Source organism: Alnus glutinosa, chromosome 8, assembly GCF_958979055.1.
Source record: "Alnus glutinosa chromosome 8, dhAlnGlut1.1, whole genome shotgun sequence".
Lineage (NCBI taxonomy): Eukaryota > Viridiplantae > Streptophyta > Magnoliopsida > Fagales > Betulaceae > Alnus > Alnus glutinosa.
The window spans coordinates 9,809,906-9,828,562 of record NC_084893.1 but is presented as its reverse complement, the minus strand read 5'-3'; the positions used below and the strand labels follow the sequence as shown (position 1 = coordinate 9,828,562).

At 35.5% G+C, this 18,657-nt stretch overlaps 1 protein-coding gene across 1 annotated transcript; it reads right to left on the bottom strand.

The window, feature by feature from the left end:
* Nucleotides 1–4,846: 4,846 nt before the first annotated feature.
* LOC133874484 (uncharacterized) lies at nucleotides 4,847–8,458 on the bottom strand. Its single transcript, XM_062312309.1, has 3 exons — nucleotides 7,965–8,458; nucleotides 7,244–7,588; nucleotides 4,847–5,438 (listed from the first exon to the last, which is right to left on the bottom strand). The coding sequence occupies exons 1-3, from the start codon at nucleotides 8,283–8,285 to the stop codon at nucleotides 4,932–4,934; spliced, it is 1,173 nt and encodes a 390-aa protein (XP_062168293.1). The 5' UTR covers nucleotides 8,286–8,458; the 3' UTR covers nucleotides 4,847–4,931.
* Between the last annotated feature and the right edge of the window lie 10,199 nt (nucleotides 8,459–18,657).

Sequence of the window (18,657 nt, the reverse complement as noted above, 5' to 3'; positions counted from 1 at the left end):
ACTTCGCCCAGTGCAGTGCAGTTTCCGCCAGCTGCGAAAATTGATCTTTCCACCTAATAACTTGGGACCCACACGTGGTAGTTGATGCCAAACGATCATGTCCACATTTAGTTAGCCTAGTTAGTCCATTTTGGTTGAAGCCCAACTAGATTTCCTTAGATATCATGCAATCATGGGCCAAGATATGGAATAGTAACCTAGGAGATTTGAGCTAAGAATTTGAGGTGTTGGTTGGCTCAAATCTGGCCATTGAGATGATGATTTGTTGGTTAAATCTCAGCCCTTTAAGAGTACTATATATAGGTTGCATGGGGAGTTGATTTTCATGAAGGAGAAACAAAACTATAGCCAAAACTCTCCCTCACTCTAGTGCTGAAAGAGTAGCACGAAAATCCCCCATTTTCACCCCACTTTCCAGCACCTAGCAAACCCAATTAAGCTCCAAAAACCACCCTCATTCTCCCACAAATCAGTAGTAGAGTGTGAGTGGAAACCTCCTTTGTTTTGAGACCAAGAAGCCAAGCTTTGCAAGTGGAACTTTCTTGGACAGCAACTCTCCTTCATTCTCTAGGCCATTGATGAACTTTGGGTGAGTATTTTCTCCCTCGAACTTCTCATAAGATCAAGTAGTTCTATTACTATTTGAAATCATGACTTGTTCTTGTTTTTAATTATGCATGTTATATGGAAAGTTGGCTAGCTTACATGTGAATATATGTGTAAACATATGGATGAGTATTTACTACATGAGATTAGTAATTTAGAATGGATAAATTGTGTTTTAAAAATGGATCAAGAAATGTAAGTGTGAGAGTAATTATGTTGAGGTTTTGATATATATATATATATATATATATATATATATATATATATATATATATATATATATATATATATATATATATATATTAAGAGAAAAGAGGTGAGCAATATTTAGGTGTGTTATAAGGATGTGAATTAAAGAAGAGTAAAATCATATGTGTGCTTGATTGTATGACAATGTATTCTTATTTTTAGAGTATATTATGTGATGGATAATTCTAGTAGTACAAGAGTTGGTGTGTGAGCATTAAAATAAATGAATAAGAGATCATGTTTAATTCGGTAGCCGTTGCGATTTCTAGGAAGAAATATGGTAGTAATAATGATTTCATAAGAATACTTTATTAATTCGCTATCATCATATAATGATTATTATGCAGTTGTAAAGGAAAATATTTGGAGCAGAAACTAGTAAGTATCTCTCTACTTACTGAGGACGAAGCTGGTTGATTTTCCTATAATATTATGTTTACTGTTTTATTTACTTGTTTGCACATGTGATTTTGCATATTTTATTATTTCTAATAACCTGTCTAATAACAAGCTGTTGGATCAAGATCCACCGTGGGTATGCGAGGCTTCACATGAGTTCCAAGGTTCTCAGTGAATGAGGAGATACCTGAAAAGAATAATAAATACAAAAACTGGTGTACCAAGGTCACCAGGGAAACCAAGGTTTCCAGGAGCCAAGGCTCCCAAAGATTATAATTAAAAGTTAAGTGAGGAAACCAAGGTTTCAAATAACACGCTAACCGGGCCAAGGCCAACAGAGTAGTGGAAAAAGGGAAATACCTAAAACTCTACACTTAAGACTGTCATTGCCTTATGATTACATCTATGTTCATTTTATGTCAATGACTCGCGATCATGGATTATATTTTGTATATGCATGTGATTATATGGCCATTGCATTATGTTGCATTAACTAAATAAACCAGCACTCGTATTATTATTGGAAACAGCGGACTTACTTTAGTGTTTGTGTTGTTTTCTTCTCTTTGTATGGTACTTGTAATGGTTCAGGCTATGAAGAAGAAGAGGATGATCAGGACTATCCCGACACATAGATGGTTCCTGGTTCAGTTTTGTAGGGCTGGATAGCCTATATTTTGGGACTACCCTGTTATAGTCCATTAGCCTATCTTAAGACAACATTTATAATTCTCCGGTTATATATAGATATTTGGCTTGTATAATTATTTAGCCCTGTGTGGCATGACTGGTATTACTGTCTGTATAATTATGCTAACTGGCTCATTATATATATTTTGAGGTATTTCAGTAGTAGCTCTGAGGTGTCAACCTATTCCCAATTCATATTACATTTATTCCGTTGCCAATAATTACCTCTGATAAGTTAGTAATGTCTTGTGGAAATTCGAAAATTTTCACTGACGCTTTTTGTAAAAGCGGGGCGTTACAATGCTCATGCATTCTACGTGTACCATCAAATTTCATGGTGGTAAGTTCAGCCATCAAAGTCCCAGCAAGAGACTTATCAGCTGAACGGAAACGTTTTTCCACAGTTGTTAGGAATTCTTTAGCACTATCACATTTAGGAAGTGTTGACTTAATATTACTCGCTATGCTCATTCGCATAAACATAATGCTCAGTCTATTTGATTTTTCCCAAGACATGTATAAAGCCTCTTCTTCCGCACTACTTGAATCAATAATGGCAGGCGGTTTCTCAGTTCTGAGTGCCAAATCAAGATCCAGAACACCAAGGTGAAACTGAACTTGTTCAGCCCAGTCTGAGAAATTTGTTCCATTAAGAATTGGAATAGATGAAGTATGTGAGTGTAGCGAAATAGGAACTGACACTGCAATCAAATTAATGCTCATTATATTAATGCTTTGAGTTATCAAACATAAAATATTTAATAAATAGTAAGTAGTACTATTGCAATTCACCTTTGGGTGGAAATTACAATATACTAAAAATACAATCATTATGGTGATTCCCATTCACCTATTAGGAATAATTAATAATACACTCGTAATTCGATAGGTCCGTTACCTTTGGGTATCTGGTTCCAACTCTCAATTAAGAATACAAATTAATTATCCTATTTCAGTTTATCAATCACTTGAAAGGTGGTGCACCTTTGGGCCAATCCAAAATATTCTTGTGATTTGAAAAAACTATAAAAATTTTACAATGTCATTATCTTAATACTTGGGATTTGAGTATTAAGTTTCATACATACGACTTGAAATCTATGAATCCTTCTAGTTGGGTCACTTTGGTGATTACCAAACTATTTCATAATATAGATCTCAATTCGAAATAATGACACCGCAAAGCAAATGGTTATTATATGCCTTTAACATTGATTATAGAATATTAATGTATCTAATCAATAAAAAAATAACATATAAAATAAAATGAAATAATCAATGTTTTAAAGACAAAATAGTTATTGTCAAAACATTATCTCGATCATTTAAAGTAGCATTAAATTTTTTTTTAAATAACAAGTATGTTTATATAAACTATGCATATTAATACATAAGAATTTGTCATATGCAAAACTTAAATGTACATAAGAATTGTCATTAAAAGACAAAATCATGTTATAAATTAAATACACATAATATTGTATGGAAAATCATGAAAGTTACAACTCATACTCTGATACCACATGATAAATATAATGTACACAATATTTATAACTTCCAAGATCTTAACTATCATGATTTTCACAATAAATAGAATAAAAGAAACATACCAGAATCCATAGCAATAAAATCTTCTTAAAGGCTCAAACACTAGGAAATAGTTTCTCTCACTTGACCCTCTTAAGATATACAATGCTAATGGATATTGTACATATTTATAGGGTAGAGAGAGGACTGGTTTCCTTTGTTATTTTATTACCATTAATTCTACTTTCCATCAAAGTTAGAATTAATTAATAAGAAACATTAACTTCTCGTAGTTAATTAACCAACACTTTATTAAGGTGTATTAATTAACCATTAACCAACAATTAAGAAAGGAGGATTAATTAACCACATTAAGATCGAGTCTAATAAGTTGTCTTATGTGTCAGGTCATGTGGGACATTGAATTCTTACACAAATATTATAATAAATGAATTTCATTCCATATAATACCATTGTCGAGCATAATTCAAATGAGACACTAAGTTCTTTTTTGAATTTTTATTTTTGTATGTCTATAGCAAACTAGGAAACTTTTGTATATGATATAAAAGTTCTATTTTAAAATAATTTTATAGACATGTAATTTTTATATACAGTTATAACTTATGATTTAGTAGGAATTAAATTTAAAACTTGTCTACTTTTATTTTAGATAAACTCGCGTGCACACACATTTAGAGAGATTATATGTATCTATCTTTCTCTCTCCCTATTAAGGGGTTTTATGGAAAGTTAGCATGGTCTCACTGGTAGTGAGCACAACCACCAGGTATCGACATTTCGACCATTTTAATATGACATCAAAAGTTGGTATTATCCAACATAAGACCAACTTTCTATCAAAGGTTGGTACTATCCAACATAGGACCAACTTTCTATCCATGTTTTAAGACTATTGGTCTTCCTTAGTTTAATGGGACATTGACCTAGCTTTCTATCCTATGTTTCAATAGCAAAACAAAGAAGAAATTTGTAAAAAGAGATAGGGGATGCAACTTTGGGTCAAGGCATTTTCTCATGTATAACAATGCATTAGAAACACCAAATCCCCACTTGCCCAAAAAAAAAAAAAAACACGAAATTCTTATTCCATCCACTGCTTGAATTGATAATTTCGGTTTAATGTCTCGAAAATTTAAAACGTAATGCTAAATACTACATTTACAGTTCACTGAGATGATATGACAGTACTAATCAGCTCTTGATTTTTTTTTTTTTTTAAATAAAGACTAATTCAAGAGTTGATGAATACTATCACCTCAGCCAAGTGAAATATGAGTGTAATATGTAGCACTACTCAAATTTAAAGCATATATCTACATATTAAACTACAATAAACACGTTAAATAAAAAATTACACCATAAACCCACCAATATTATATTGTAATTAGCAAAAAGAAAAGAAAAAAAAAAAACATGAAGGAAAATACATCCTAAGGTTAGTCAATCAAGGGGCCGGAGTGTACGTTATCAACGATGTCAGCCGGAGGGATGAAGTAGTCAAGAGAGAGTCCCGGAACATTAAAGACGACATCATCGATCTTCCAGACTTCCTCCATTCTGGTCCGACTATGTTGCTGGGACAACTCCCCAAACCTGAAAACCGTGGCAATCGACCTTCCCTGATGAGCAATGAGCACGCCGTCGATGTCCTTATAGTCTCCGATGCTGCTTCCGATGCTTGTCTCCCAGTACACGGATTCGTTTTCTGTGGTTTGCACCCTTGTCAGGTGGGAGTCCTCCAGGTATACAAGGAGGCCACTCTTCTGGCAGAAATAGCCGTATAATACATGCCTGATCACCTCCGCAGGGCCCTCGTTCCTTTCCATCACGGCGGCGCGATCGGCGGATACTTTTAACACAAAGCAGTCGTCGTGGCCGATTCGTTTCTCCCCCAAGCATTGGGCATTCGCAAATAAGCTGGCTGTGGTTTTTGGATCTAGGCCCTGCAAAACATTTCAGTAAATAATTTAATAATACGATCTAATTAAGCTAATTAAATATGATAATCTCAAACTTGATTTTCATTTTCTCTTTTCACTACTTATATATATATATATATATATATATATATATATATATATATATATATATATATATATATATATATATATATATATATATATATATATATATATATATATATAGGTTTTACAAATTTGAATACAAACCATTTAACAAGTGTGGGTTGAGAACTGGTTTTTACCGTCACATCATTCAGTTGTATGACAATTGTACAAAAATCTACTAAATATACTTGAAAATGATAGTTGGAATTTAAAAAATTCTTGTTTTTCTATTATTCTAAAAGGACAAAATTTTGGTAAAATATGGTTTGTAGTTAATAGCTACAAATCAGTGTAATAAAGTGACACGTATTCTTAAAGCATATGTTTTTCACATGCAATTAAAAAACTAGACAATATCTAGAGAATCTCAATATGAGTTACAAAATAATGTTTAAAAAAAATTACTTTTTTTTTTCCCTATTTGTATAATTTTTCAGAAATAGCATTATAAAATTATTTCCTGAATAATTTTATATTTTATATGATTCTTGCTGAATTTAACCAAAATGAGAACTTATGAAAGAAAGAAAGAGTTATTTTGAAAACAAAAAGACTTTTTTGTTTCGCCAAAAAAAAGAAAAGAAAAGAAAAAGAGCGGTAGGGCGTAGGGACGGATGGATGAGAATAAGTAGAGAAAAGGAAAAAAAAAAAACGACAAGAAAAGCAGGGGTTATGATGCAATAAATGCGGCATAATTGACTAAAGTGCAAAAAGGAAAAGTTAAAGGCAAAGGGCTATATAACAAAAAATAATATAGAATACACTTTAGGAACAGTGAGCAACAATCCCAAGACGACCAACAGCTACATCTGATCGCAGATGACGTCACAAAGATAATCACGTGCTCTCTCTTACTGGGAGGTGAGTGTTTGGAAAAAGAAACCCTGTAGGGTAAAGCATGGGACAGTTTCTCTATCACTGTCAGCCCAACCTACCATTTAATCCATCTTTGTCCGCTAAAGGAATTAATTTTGAATACGATCATGATCACCTTCAATATATGCCTCTTTCTTCATTAAGTCTAAACCCTCCAAAAAAAGAAATAAAAAATAAAACAATAAGCTTTTCGTGCTGTGTGTTTAACGTTGAGGTTGCTATTCGTATTCGGGTGTTTAAGCCCATTTAATTAAATGGGTTAAATATTTCAATTTTAACTTTTTATTTAACTTTTTACTTCCATGGTTAATTCGTATTGGATTACAAAATTTTGTCAAGAATTGTCGGCCATAGACATTATTATAAGAAACTACAAAGCAAGAAAAACATAAAAAATAACTAGTTCGGAGGAGGTGGGTCTTTCCCATTACAAACGGGGATAGAAAGGAATAAGAAAAAACAGTGAAAATGCCGCCGGAGTAAATTGTAACCGCGGCCCAATATGCCAAATAGTAGACGCAGAAATTTATTTTCTTATAAACTTTTCTATCCTTCCAAAAAGAAGTAGGCCATGGGGGAATGGTAGCAACGGAGACTTAGCTTGAAAATGTGTCAAATTAAATTTCATTACTTTGAATTCAATTATCTTGATTTAACCAAACCCTACATTGATAAGTTTGGCCAAGTGTAGGCAAATGCCCAAAGGAGACCCATATATATATATATATTGATCACGCGAGTGTGAAGCTAGCCATGTTAGCAGGAATGAAATTCATGAATATGAAATAGCTAGCAATTTCTAGTACCTGTATTAAACGGCGCAGCGGGCGTTGGGGCCCTTTGGCCGCGTGCGTGCCAAGCCAAGAGGTGTGACGCCAAACAATCTTCCCATCACTACCGGCGATCACTTGATTATTTCCCACAACCAGATCCAGAGACCACTTTCCCGGCAGCATTTGCCAAAGAACAAAGCAACCGTTCTCCCCACTTCTTGTTCCCAACGTCTTCACGTTTTTCCCAGAAGAAACCTCCGTTTCACAACAAATCATCTTCACCATGCCAGTTGCATACATGGTCTTTGCACACTCTCGTTTTAGACATCCCGTCGCCGCCAAATATTGCTGTATAATGTAATGTGCAATGGAAGTTTCCTGTCAAACAATATGTAGTTCAAACGTTACAATCATACAACAGCATCAACTACATTTAAACAACAACTCCTGGATTCACTGGAGTGGCCCGTAAGTCATTTGGTTCGATTTTTTGAACATTATCAAGTAGAATAAACAATAACTCCGAGGGATTGGTTCAAGTGGGTGTCTTATATATCAAGCATCATCAGGTCTAAGGTTCAATCCTTCTTTAAGTGCAAACAATTATTTAAGATTATTCAACCCGTGTGAAAGAGGAGCTTTGTACGGTGTCAGGAAATCTCTCCGGATATCCGGTTATAAAAAGAAGAAAAAAAGAAAAGAAAAGTAGTATAAACAAACAAGAACATGACAAAACATTATATTTTTACCATACCATAGGAATGTCTTTCTCTTTCATGTGGAGGCGATCAATAGGGTCATTGAGTACTAGGGGAATTGGAGCGAGGGGACAACCTAGGACACCAAGCAAGAGCCTCAAATCCTGCTTCTTGGCCGGAATATTTCCATCCAAGGAACCCGAAAAACTACCTCCCGGAGAAGTTTTTGTTGTTCTAAACCATTCACGTATGACTTCCCAAGAACTCTCCTTTTTGCTCCCTTCTTCCTGCAGCTCCGGGTCGGGCCATTCCATCAGCGGCGTCAATGGCTGCGGGACGTACCACATCTGCTGCTTCCTTCGTATCTTGGAACCCATGATCGATCAGGAAAATGAATGAAGAAGCTAAGACGATGGAAGAGGTTGAGGAAGAAGGAGAGAAGTAGTGTCTAAAAGATCAGTGGGATCAGATGGAGTTGAAGCATTGGGAGAGACGAAAGGGGCAGCTCATCTGTCCAACAACGGAGAGATGAGATGGTATTATAAATAGACATACTCTGTACGTTGGGCTGTCCATTGCCTTTATTCTTCTTTCTGCAGGACGACTCATGTCGTTTTACTTTTATATCTATATTCTTAGAGCCACTCCAACTCAGAAAGGGACCCAGAAGCCCTTCATATAGACAATAATAGACCCTAATGCCCCTCTTCGATCTTCTTTTTCTTTCTTCTTTTTATTATTTTCTGAGCCCTAATGCCCCTCGATCTATTAGTTCATTAAATTACCCAGAGGCAATCTTTCTTGGATAATGAGCAAATTAATTGATGGTATCAATGTTAACTTCTAGACATACTTAGACTTTATGAAAAAAAAATTGCTATCTAAATATAATTAGGACATTCATTACTAAAATAGATTGCTATCTAAAATTTAGATAGTAACTTTTTCTTTGCTTCTTTTTTTTTTTTTAATTTTTTTTTTAATTTTTTAATTTTTAAAATAAAACCGCATCCAATTACCCATCTTATATTCATTATATCTCGGCCTTTTGCATCTTCTTGGAAGACACCCGATCGGCCCGAATTTATCAAAATGCCCACCACCGACCCTTCTAAGATGCCATGTAAGACGAGTTGTGGAAAAAGTGTATAAAATATGGACGTAAGAGAGAATCATTATGGTGTGTTTGGCAACAGAGTTGAATCATGATTCTTCTTTACTTTTTTAAAAAATAAATAATATTTTATTCAACTTTTTTAAATTTTTTTAAATTTTATTTCATAAAGTCAAACCTCGAAATTTGCACAGTAAATTAGAATTAAATTCAAATTTCAGAAAATTCAATTTTCAAACAGACTATTATTCTCTTATGCATATGTTGAGATTCTTGTATAACGAATAGATTGCATAATGATGACTTTGCGTTAATTAATACAGTGGTGGCGAGAAACTTGTGGTTTCGAAAAAACTCTATAGTTTATGGGGGAGCTCTTGTCATCCAAATTAGATTGTTAAAAGGGCCACAAAGTTTCTAAATGATTTTAAAAGTGCCCAAGCAAGACCGAATGGTACGCATGCACGTTGTAGTGTGGTGATCTAAAAATTGAAAAATCCAAAAAATGGTTTCGTGACGGTCAATTGAAATGCTGTTATGGATAATAGGAAGATGGATATTGACGTGATTGCAAGGGATCATGGGGGAAAGTATTCGCAACACTGATAGCACCCAAACTCAATATCATAGATTCAGCTATTGTAGAGGCCAGATCATAACAACTTTAAAAAGGTGTTGTTTTTAGTAGAGAGTTCGAGTTGTAAAAAAGGTGAAGCTTAATTGAAGAAGATACTCTTGAGATAGTGCAAACATCAAGGAGAGAATACAAGAATTGGTGTAGCTATGGTCAATTAATCAACGATGCTAGACTGTCGCTCAATATCAGTTACAAATGTGAGAGGTGTCTTATGTTAAAAGAGAGGTGAATAATGCAGCACATAGACTAACAAATAAAGTGCTTTCTCTTGTGGATGAATAAATTCATATGGAGGAAGTACTAGTCCTCAATATTAACGACATTGTATTAGCTAGACCTAGTGTTTAAGCCTGTTTTCATCAATGAAATAATTGTGTAACTGAATTAAAAGAAGAAAAAAAATTGTACTTTGTTAATATTTAATTTAGAAGTGAACTATTAATTCATTTTTGTTTCTCTTAAATGTCTGATTCATCATATTCTAATTTATTACTTATTTTCAAATTCTCTTTACAATTAAAGGTGAGGTCTGGGTTAGATAACGTGTGTATAAAAGGTTTTTTCCATCTTTTTGTAAAAAGAAAAACATTTTGGTTTTTGAGTTGAAGGGTCATTATGGTCTATTTAGTTCCAAGTGTTTTTATTCCATGTGTTTAGGGTAGAGGCACCCAGTCCCATATAGGACAAATCTACCAAATCTAGAGTTTTTTTAGGTAATTAAAAAAGGTTTGTATCAAATCCCAAACAAGAATCACGCCTAGGGTTAGTATCTTCCTTTGATCTTGATTCCTGCTTAACACACTTCCCAAAGTGGGACCCTAGACGCACATAAATCTGTCTCCAAAGTAATAATAATAAAAAAGAAATTATAATTATTTAGTATTGATGATTTGGAAAGTTTGTTAAGAGGCTCATTGCGTGTTATCCATGTGGATAACTGTGTAAGGTGGGCCGGCGTAGAGCAAGTGGGGAAGATGGTGGTGTTGGCAGGTCGGCATCAGGTGGTGGAGCGGCAAACGAAGGGATGGTGATGGCTGGGTGATCTTCCAAGCCAAGCTCTTATATTCTTTCCAATGGTTGAAGTGTGACTTTCATTAGTTAGAAAGAATATATATAATGCATACTGCTCTGCTATGGGTCCGGCCCCCTAAAAATGGGTCACACTCTAGAATTCAGGATGAAATTATATATTAGTTTCACAGCATGTAATTCACAAGCTGTTTGAAAAAGGAAAAAGAAAAGAAACCAAACTACAAACAATACTTAGAAGCAATACTTAGAAGGGTGGTTGAATAGGTGTATGCCAATATAATATGAAATTTAAAAATTATTAAGTACACAGACATTTACTAAGCATAATAAAAGTAGTAAATCAATCAACGCAATGAATTTAGTAACGAAGTGAAAACTCTTGTTGATGAACGGCTGTGGTTTTATAACAAAGACTCTAAGAGAGATGCACTTAAAAGCATGAAAACCTAAACTTTCTCTCTTCGAAAATGAAGGATTTTTTTTCTTTTTTTCTTTCTTTGGAAATATTACCTCTAATCCTTACAAAATTCGTGCTCCAAAAGCCCCTAAATAGGCTTGAAAAAGTAGCCCTAAAAACATAAAGTTGAGTCCCAAAATTGCATATTTTTGGGGCTCGTTTGTACGCAATGCAGACGAGGTATTTTACCCAAAACTCGTTTGCAATCTCGTCCGGATGAGTTTACAGCCAAGCAATTCGGACGAGATTTTTTGTCTTCTTTTCACAACTCGTTTTGACTTAGAAAACGTTGTAATTGAAAAATTTACATGCAGTATAAAGTTGTAGCATTTTTAGTCAGCTTTCCAACACCACCAAAATTTGCTTCAATCGAGGCTGGAGGCTCAGAATCAAAAGTTATGATCATTTTAATATGATAAGGTCAATGCTACAACATTCTAACGCCACGTCAGCGCTAATAAGATGGTAACACGTGTCGATCATAATATATATATAAATAAAACTTAAAAAATTATTTTTTTTAAAAAAAAAAAAAAAAAAATTGAAAATAGGAAAGCTGTAGCTGTCGATTGGGCATCCACCAATTTGGGGGTGGCCTAGGTGGCGCGTGACCACTCTAGGGTGGCTACCAGTTGGGCAACCAACCATTTGGGGGTGGCCTGACCACCTCTAGTGGCTTGGGTGGCGCGCGGCCGCCCTGAAATGCATCTAGGGGTGGCCCATAGGTTACCCCCAAAGTCATCTTAGGGTGGCGTGCACCACCCCTAGGGGCCAGGGGTAGCCGTTGGGGTGGCCCGAAGGCCACCTCTAGATGTCTTTTGGGGGTGGCTGTCCAATTGGAAGCCGCCCCATTTTATCTTTTTAATTTTATTTATTTATTTATTATTATTTTTTTTAAAAAAAAAATGTTTTTTAAGTTTTATTTATTTATATTTTTATTAAGATCGGCATGTGTTGCCATTTTATTGGGGCTGGCATGACGTTTAACGAAATTTGTCAAAAATTTTAATGGAATTTGACTCGAATGAGCGATTTGTAAATTAAGCTAACCATATGGATCTTTGAATTAATTTTTGAAAATTAAAGAGACTTCTAATTTACCGTGGGTTTGTGCAACGTGTAACAAAATATCAAAAGTGTGACTACCCGTTTTTTTTTTTTTTTTTTTTTTTTTTTTTTTATACAAACATAAAACGGGTCGTCACAGAAAATGGTATCAGAGCCATTGCTCAGCCTGAGATGGTGGGAGCGTGCACAAGCCCAAGAGGGTTGCCGGCGGGCACTTGCTGGGATGCCAAGAATGGGGTGATCCCATGAGGGTCGCCAGCGAGGACGCTGGGTCCCAAGGGGGGGTGATTGTAACGTCCCACATCGCCTGGGAATGAGGATGTGCTTATATGTATAAATGCACCCTATATGACACAACGCGTTTTAAAGCCGTGATGGCAATGAACCTATCAGAACTTCGCAGTTAAGCGAGCCGCTGCGAGAGCAATCCCAGGATGGGTGACCTCTTGGGAAGTCTGATATGGGGAGCCAAAAGCGGACAGTATTGTGTCATTGTGGATGGATCGTTACAAAAAGTGTGGAATTAAAAGAAAAAGATATTTTGTTAACGAAGTGAAAACTCAATTAAGAGAAAAATCACTCCGGAGTAGCCAAACCCAGGATATCCACTATTCAGAAGACAAAGCTAGTTACAAAGCAGTAACACTCACATATCCTTATGCAGTGGTCGTGCCTTGAACTCTGATGTGTAACCAAACACAAACGCTTCCTAACCAAGTCACCTACTTGAAGGGGTCTTCAATGAAATCCTTAACCTTAGGGCCAACCCCAAAGATAGACTTCAATTTCAGCACATCAACAACACTTGGCAATGGCTTGAGAGTGAGCAGATCAACACAATAACTCATAAAACAAACTTTCTAAGCACTACGGAATTTAGTACTGAATTTTTACAAAATACATGCATAGGGGTCTCTATTTATAGGCCACAAAAACCTAAATCGCGCCTGAGGTGATTTTTCTAGGCAACGTCTGGACGGTGGTTCAGGGCATCCGGACGGACAACTATGCAATCGACTTTCCAAATTCGCTTGAAATTCTTTCCTGAATAGGGCCGCATCCGAACGGTATTGCCCTAGCGTCCGGACAGTTGCACTTCAGCTGCACGCAATTTCCATATTTAGGCTTGAGCGTTCAGACCATGGAGACTGACATCCGGACAGTTGAACTTTGTATGTATGACTTGCCTTATCAATGATAGCATCTGGACAGGAACACACATCATCCGGACGGTTGCAGCTGTCCTCCCATATCTGTGTTTTGGAACGAAATTCTTTTCTTTGTCGAACATTGAAAAGCGTTCGGTCGTGTTGCTGAGACATCTGGACGGATGCAACCTGGAGTAGTTCGAAGCTTCTCAACATAAAGGAAGGTTCAGACAAAAAGTTCTCGTTGTTCGAACGGATGATGCTTTGACAGTTGAGCGTTCGGACAGAATATCATGTCGTCCGGACGAATGCAAGGGATCTGATTGCTCTTACTTGGAATCTGTGCAGAATCTTCTAGAAACATAGCTCTGAAATGAAGATTTTGAAAATAACTGAATCCCTGATAAAAAGCATCATTACATAGAAGTAATTTTGTCCTACAGAATGCAGCCAATCACAAACTAACAAACTCCCCATTTGGCTATTCTGGGACAAAAATTACTTGACCGGTTTAAAATACAATCCCAGTTCAAATCAAAAAATACTCCCCATTTTTGTCTCAAAATGACAAAAGGTAAAAAAGAGTATTAGAAAAATCACAAAATATTTACTCCCCCTCAATGTCTCAACAGGACAAGGGTAAACAGAATAAAAATTACCCAAGAGTTAAAAATGTTTACAAACATCAATATAATCCAGCATAGTCCAAATAAATGCTAGAGCCAGATAAGACAAAACTAAGCACATTTCATCTCAACCATATTCCACAAAAGAGCAAATGTTCTAATAGCTAAAAACACTAACAAGAATATAAAATAACTAATAAAAAACCTGGAATGGAGAGGAAAAGTACAAAAGGACAAAAATCATTGAGAAATCGTGAGAGAACACGAAAAAATTGCACTAGAAGAGACAAAAAATGAGAGGAAAATCAACAGGGTGTGCGGCGGCTAGGAGAAAACCCTGTGGGGTCCCCGTCCAGACGCATCACTAACCTGTCTGGACGCACTGTGCCACATAAGCATGCGACAATGCCGCCCATGTTCGGAGGTGTCACCTGACCGTCAGACCGTCTGAGCCGCACCCATCTGGACGCAAGAGGATACCGTCCAGACGCTTCACACTGAAAACAGAAACTGAAGGAAAATTTGCAGAAAAAATATTTTTCCTAAAGTTAGCTTCATAACACGCATGCTTAATCAACTAATAAAGTAGTCAGATAGCATCTCAAAAATATGCAGAGATATAAAAGAGAGTTAAGAGTTCAATTAGCACAAAAATTCCTTGTAAATAGAAATTTTAAATAGATTACTCAACTTATGCAATGCGTGTGTGTGTAAAGACTTTTCTCAATAAGGTATGAAGTTCACTGATATGACTTAAAGCAACTGAATTTTCTACACAAGAGAGAAAATTAATGAAAATCAGTCAAAAGTCAAACCTTATATTACTATGGCCTAGCCCTTATCTAATACACTCATCCTAAGATGCAGCACCTAATTTTTACTTGCACCATGAAGGACAAGATAAACTTTTTACTTGCATCATGAAGGACAAGATATAAAGCTGTTTTAGCACAGAAGTAGAGAATTTATGCAGATAACAATGAACACATAATTATAACTGCTTGTTTCTTTTTAGTGCTGCAACCTAGAGAAAATGCTAGAATTTTTAGACTCTATGTTCAACTTCAACTAGCATGTTGATCAATTTGAATATCTTACAAAAAAAAATCTCTCTCATAAGAATCTTCAAAAGCAAAAAGTCAAAGAGAAAAAAAAAAATGTACCTTAAGGGAGCCTTGGATAGTGTACATTTTCATCGCATGAGGAAAGTAACTATCTAGTATTTACATACACAGGAAAAACTTGGCAGATATTTAGGCATAAACTCTCAATCATATAAAAAGCACAGTCAATTAATGTGCAATGAACCGAGATATCAGATAACAACACATACAATATCTGAAAAGCTATCAAAAGAAAAAATAAGCTTATGCATCTTCTCACCCCCCACCTTTCTTTTTCTTTTTTTAATGATGAAAACAATAAAACAGTTTTTCAAAAAGTTTTTCATCCGGAAGGGAATCATGAACTGGAGTAAAGATACAATTAATTCCATTGATTTTGGGCTTAAAGCACACTTTGAGAAGACCTAGAAGATATTTGTATGCTTAACCAATCATAATAGAAGACTTATATGATGTGGTTAAGTTTACTCAAATCAAAAAAATGATTAAATCGAAATTTCTCCAATAAGAGTCGAAATTGGATTGGATTCAAATTTGGATTCTGCACATATCTCAGTGTTTTGCTCATAACTTTTTACTCAGATATTGTATTGCAATAAATTTGTTGGCGTTGGAAAGCTAATAACAAATACAACAAATATGTCAGAAATATATTTTTCCTAATTCAGACGATTACTATACTAGAATCGCCCTGCAATAAAAGACCGCAAATCTGAACGAATTTGGAATCCTTTTCGTACTTGGATTGAAGTTTCAATCTCTTACTTTGACTAGGAGACTAAGTTTTGATTTTTTTGAAATTTCTAGGGCTTCTAGGCCTCTCCTAGTCTCTATAAATAGACCCCTAAGCTTCAAGATAAGGTGTGCTTGTGTTTGTGCTTAGTTTTAGATAGAAAACTCTTCTTGGAGGCTTAACAAGTTGAAGAGGAAAAGAACATGGCAAGAGGCCATCCCAGCACCACGATGAGGGGGCTAAATTCGTAATAGGGTATTGATGTAGCCCTTTCCAAGTAATAATGGTTTAATTATATTTTAATTTGGAATTTTCTATATGCATGATGGTTGCATAACTGTGAGAATTAAACTTAATGTTTAGATTCAATCTTTATGAATTTCTTATCTTATCTTAGAAAGTCTTTTATATTGATTGAACTCAATCCTTCATATTTTCTATGATTATGTAAATGATTGTTATACAACGGTTTTAATTGATATATGATCAAGAGGGTTAGATAAGCCATGCCAAAGGAAGATGGATTGTACTACACCTTAGTTCAGTGTAATTTAGGTCGACAATTTGTACCAACCGAAGATAGGTTATACTATTCCATTGATTGTGTGTATCCTATTAAAAACGTAGCTAATCCATACCTAGGGAAGATGGGTCATACCGCATCTTAGTGGTTAAGTGGACGGTCCGTGCCAACCGAAAATGAATTATATTTATTCGTTAGAGGTAATTTCTTGACTACTCGAGTGAGACGAACCATATATCATGCATAGTATGAATTTTCCTTGTTAATTTATGATTGACCATTGTTATGCAGTAAGTGGTGAAATCAATCCCCTATTCTTCCTCTCATCCTTACTCTATTTACATTTATGTCTTTTACTTTTATGTATTTATTTTTGGAAAACAAAATCAAATTAAACATTTTCTAAATTAAGTTATATTTAATCTCGAAAAGCTTGATAATAATTCCTACGTAGTCCTTGAGGTTCGACACCCTCAATATAGTCTTATCCTACAAGGATTCGTACTATTGCGAGTGGTAATTTTATTATTGATATTTTTGTACACAAATCGACCACATCACTTACCTTTTATATGTCTCCTATGCGGAGGGACATATTTTGATGAGTACAAATCTTCAACTTCACTTTTTCTTAGAGCATCCTGCTTAATCCAAGGCCTGTAGGATTTCAACAAATAACAATTTGGTCTAATATGACCAATCTTCCCACAATTATGACGCTTAGGAATAAATTTACCATGTATTCCTGCTTCCTTGGATTTAGGCATCACATGATTAGTTAAGCAAGAATTATATAAACAAGCTGTATCTTCTATCACATGCTTAATATCAATAGAATTTAATTCAGAATCATAAGCATGTGAAGTAAAAGTACTTAAATCATCAACAGTTAAATCAAGCTTGTTAGAAACATATGAGTGAATGCAAAGTATGCTTTTCAAATTATCACTTGAGAATTTTTCCAATTTATTCTCAAGTTCATTAATAGTATTAAGCAACATGGTATTCTTGGATTTCAAAGAGTCAATCAAAACATGTGATTCAGACAATTGTATAATCAAAGGCTCTCTTTCTTGCTTTACCTTTTTGAGTTCTTTTGGAGAAACCATTTTATCCAATTTAACAAAAACTTTAGAGAGCTTAATATCATAATTTTCTTCAGATAGCTGAGAGAAATCCATGATAAAAGGTGTAATAAAAAAATAGAAGTCACAAAGAGATAAGGATTCCACTTAGGAATTAAATCCTTTAAACGGAGTGTACCCTCTCTGACACCAATTGAAAATTGAAGAGACTTCTAATTTACCGTGGGTGTGTAAAACTTGTAACAAAATATCAAAAGTGCGGAATTAAAAGAGAAAAATATTTTGCTAATGAAGTGGAAACTCAATTAAGAGAAAAACCACTCCGGGCAGCCAAACTCAGGATATCCACTCGGAAGACAAAGCTAGTTACAAAGCAGTAACACTCACATACCCTTATGCAGTGTTCGTACCTTGAACTCTGATGTGTAACCCATCATGAACGTTTCTCAACCAAGTCACCTACTTAAAGGGGTCTTCAATGGAATCCTTCACCTTAGGAATAACCCCTAAGATAGAATTCAGTTTCAGCACAACAACAACACTTGGCAACGGCTTGAGAGTAAGCGGATCAGCACAATAACTCCTAAAATAAACTCTCTAAGCACTAAGAAATTCAATACCGAATTCTTACAAAATACATGCCTAGGGGTCTCTATTTATAGGCCACAGAAACCTAAATCGCGTCTGAGGCGATTTTCCTAGGCGACGTCCGGACGGTGGCTGAGGGGTTTTGGACGGACAACTGTGCAATTGACTTTCCAAATTCGCTTGAAATTCTTTCTTGAATAGGACCGTGTTCGGACGATGTTGCCCTAGCATCCGGACGGTTGCACTTCAGGTGCATGCAATTTTCATATTAAGGCTTGAGCGTCCGGACCATGGAGATTGATGTCCGTATGGTTGAACTTTGTATGCACAACTTGTCTTTTCAAGGATAGCGTCCGGACGAGAACACACATCTTCTGGACGGTTGCAGCTGTATTTCCATATCTGTGTTTTGGAACAAAATCATTTTCCTTGTCGAACACTAAAAGGCGTCTGGCCGTGTTATTGAGACGTCCAAACAGATGCAACATGGAGCAGTTCGAAGCTTCTCAACACAGTGGAAGGTTGGGACGGAAAGTTCTCGTCGTTTGGACAAATGATGCTTTGACAATTAAGCGTCCGGACGGAATATCACGTCATCCGGACGGATGTAAAGG

Bases quoted from the DNA above. Each gene is read 5' to 3' on its own strand.
- LOC133874484 (XM_062312309.1), bottom strand. From the start codon at position 8,285: ATGGGTTCCAAGATACGAAGGAAGCAGCAGATGTGGTACGTCCCGCAG. The intron at 7,589-7,964 runs GTATGGTAAAAA...ATTGTTTGACAG, and splicing joins AAGAGAAAGACATTCCTATG to GAAACTTCCATTGCACATTA. The intron at 5,439-7,243 runs GTACTAGAAATT...AATGTTTTGCAG, and splicing joins CGCTGCGCCGTTTAATACAG to GGCCTAGATCCAAAAACCAC.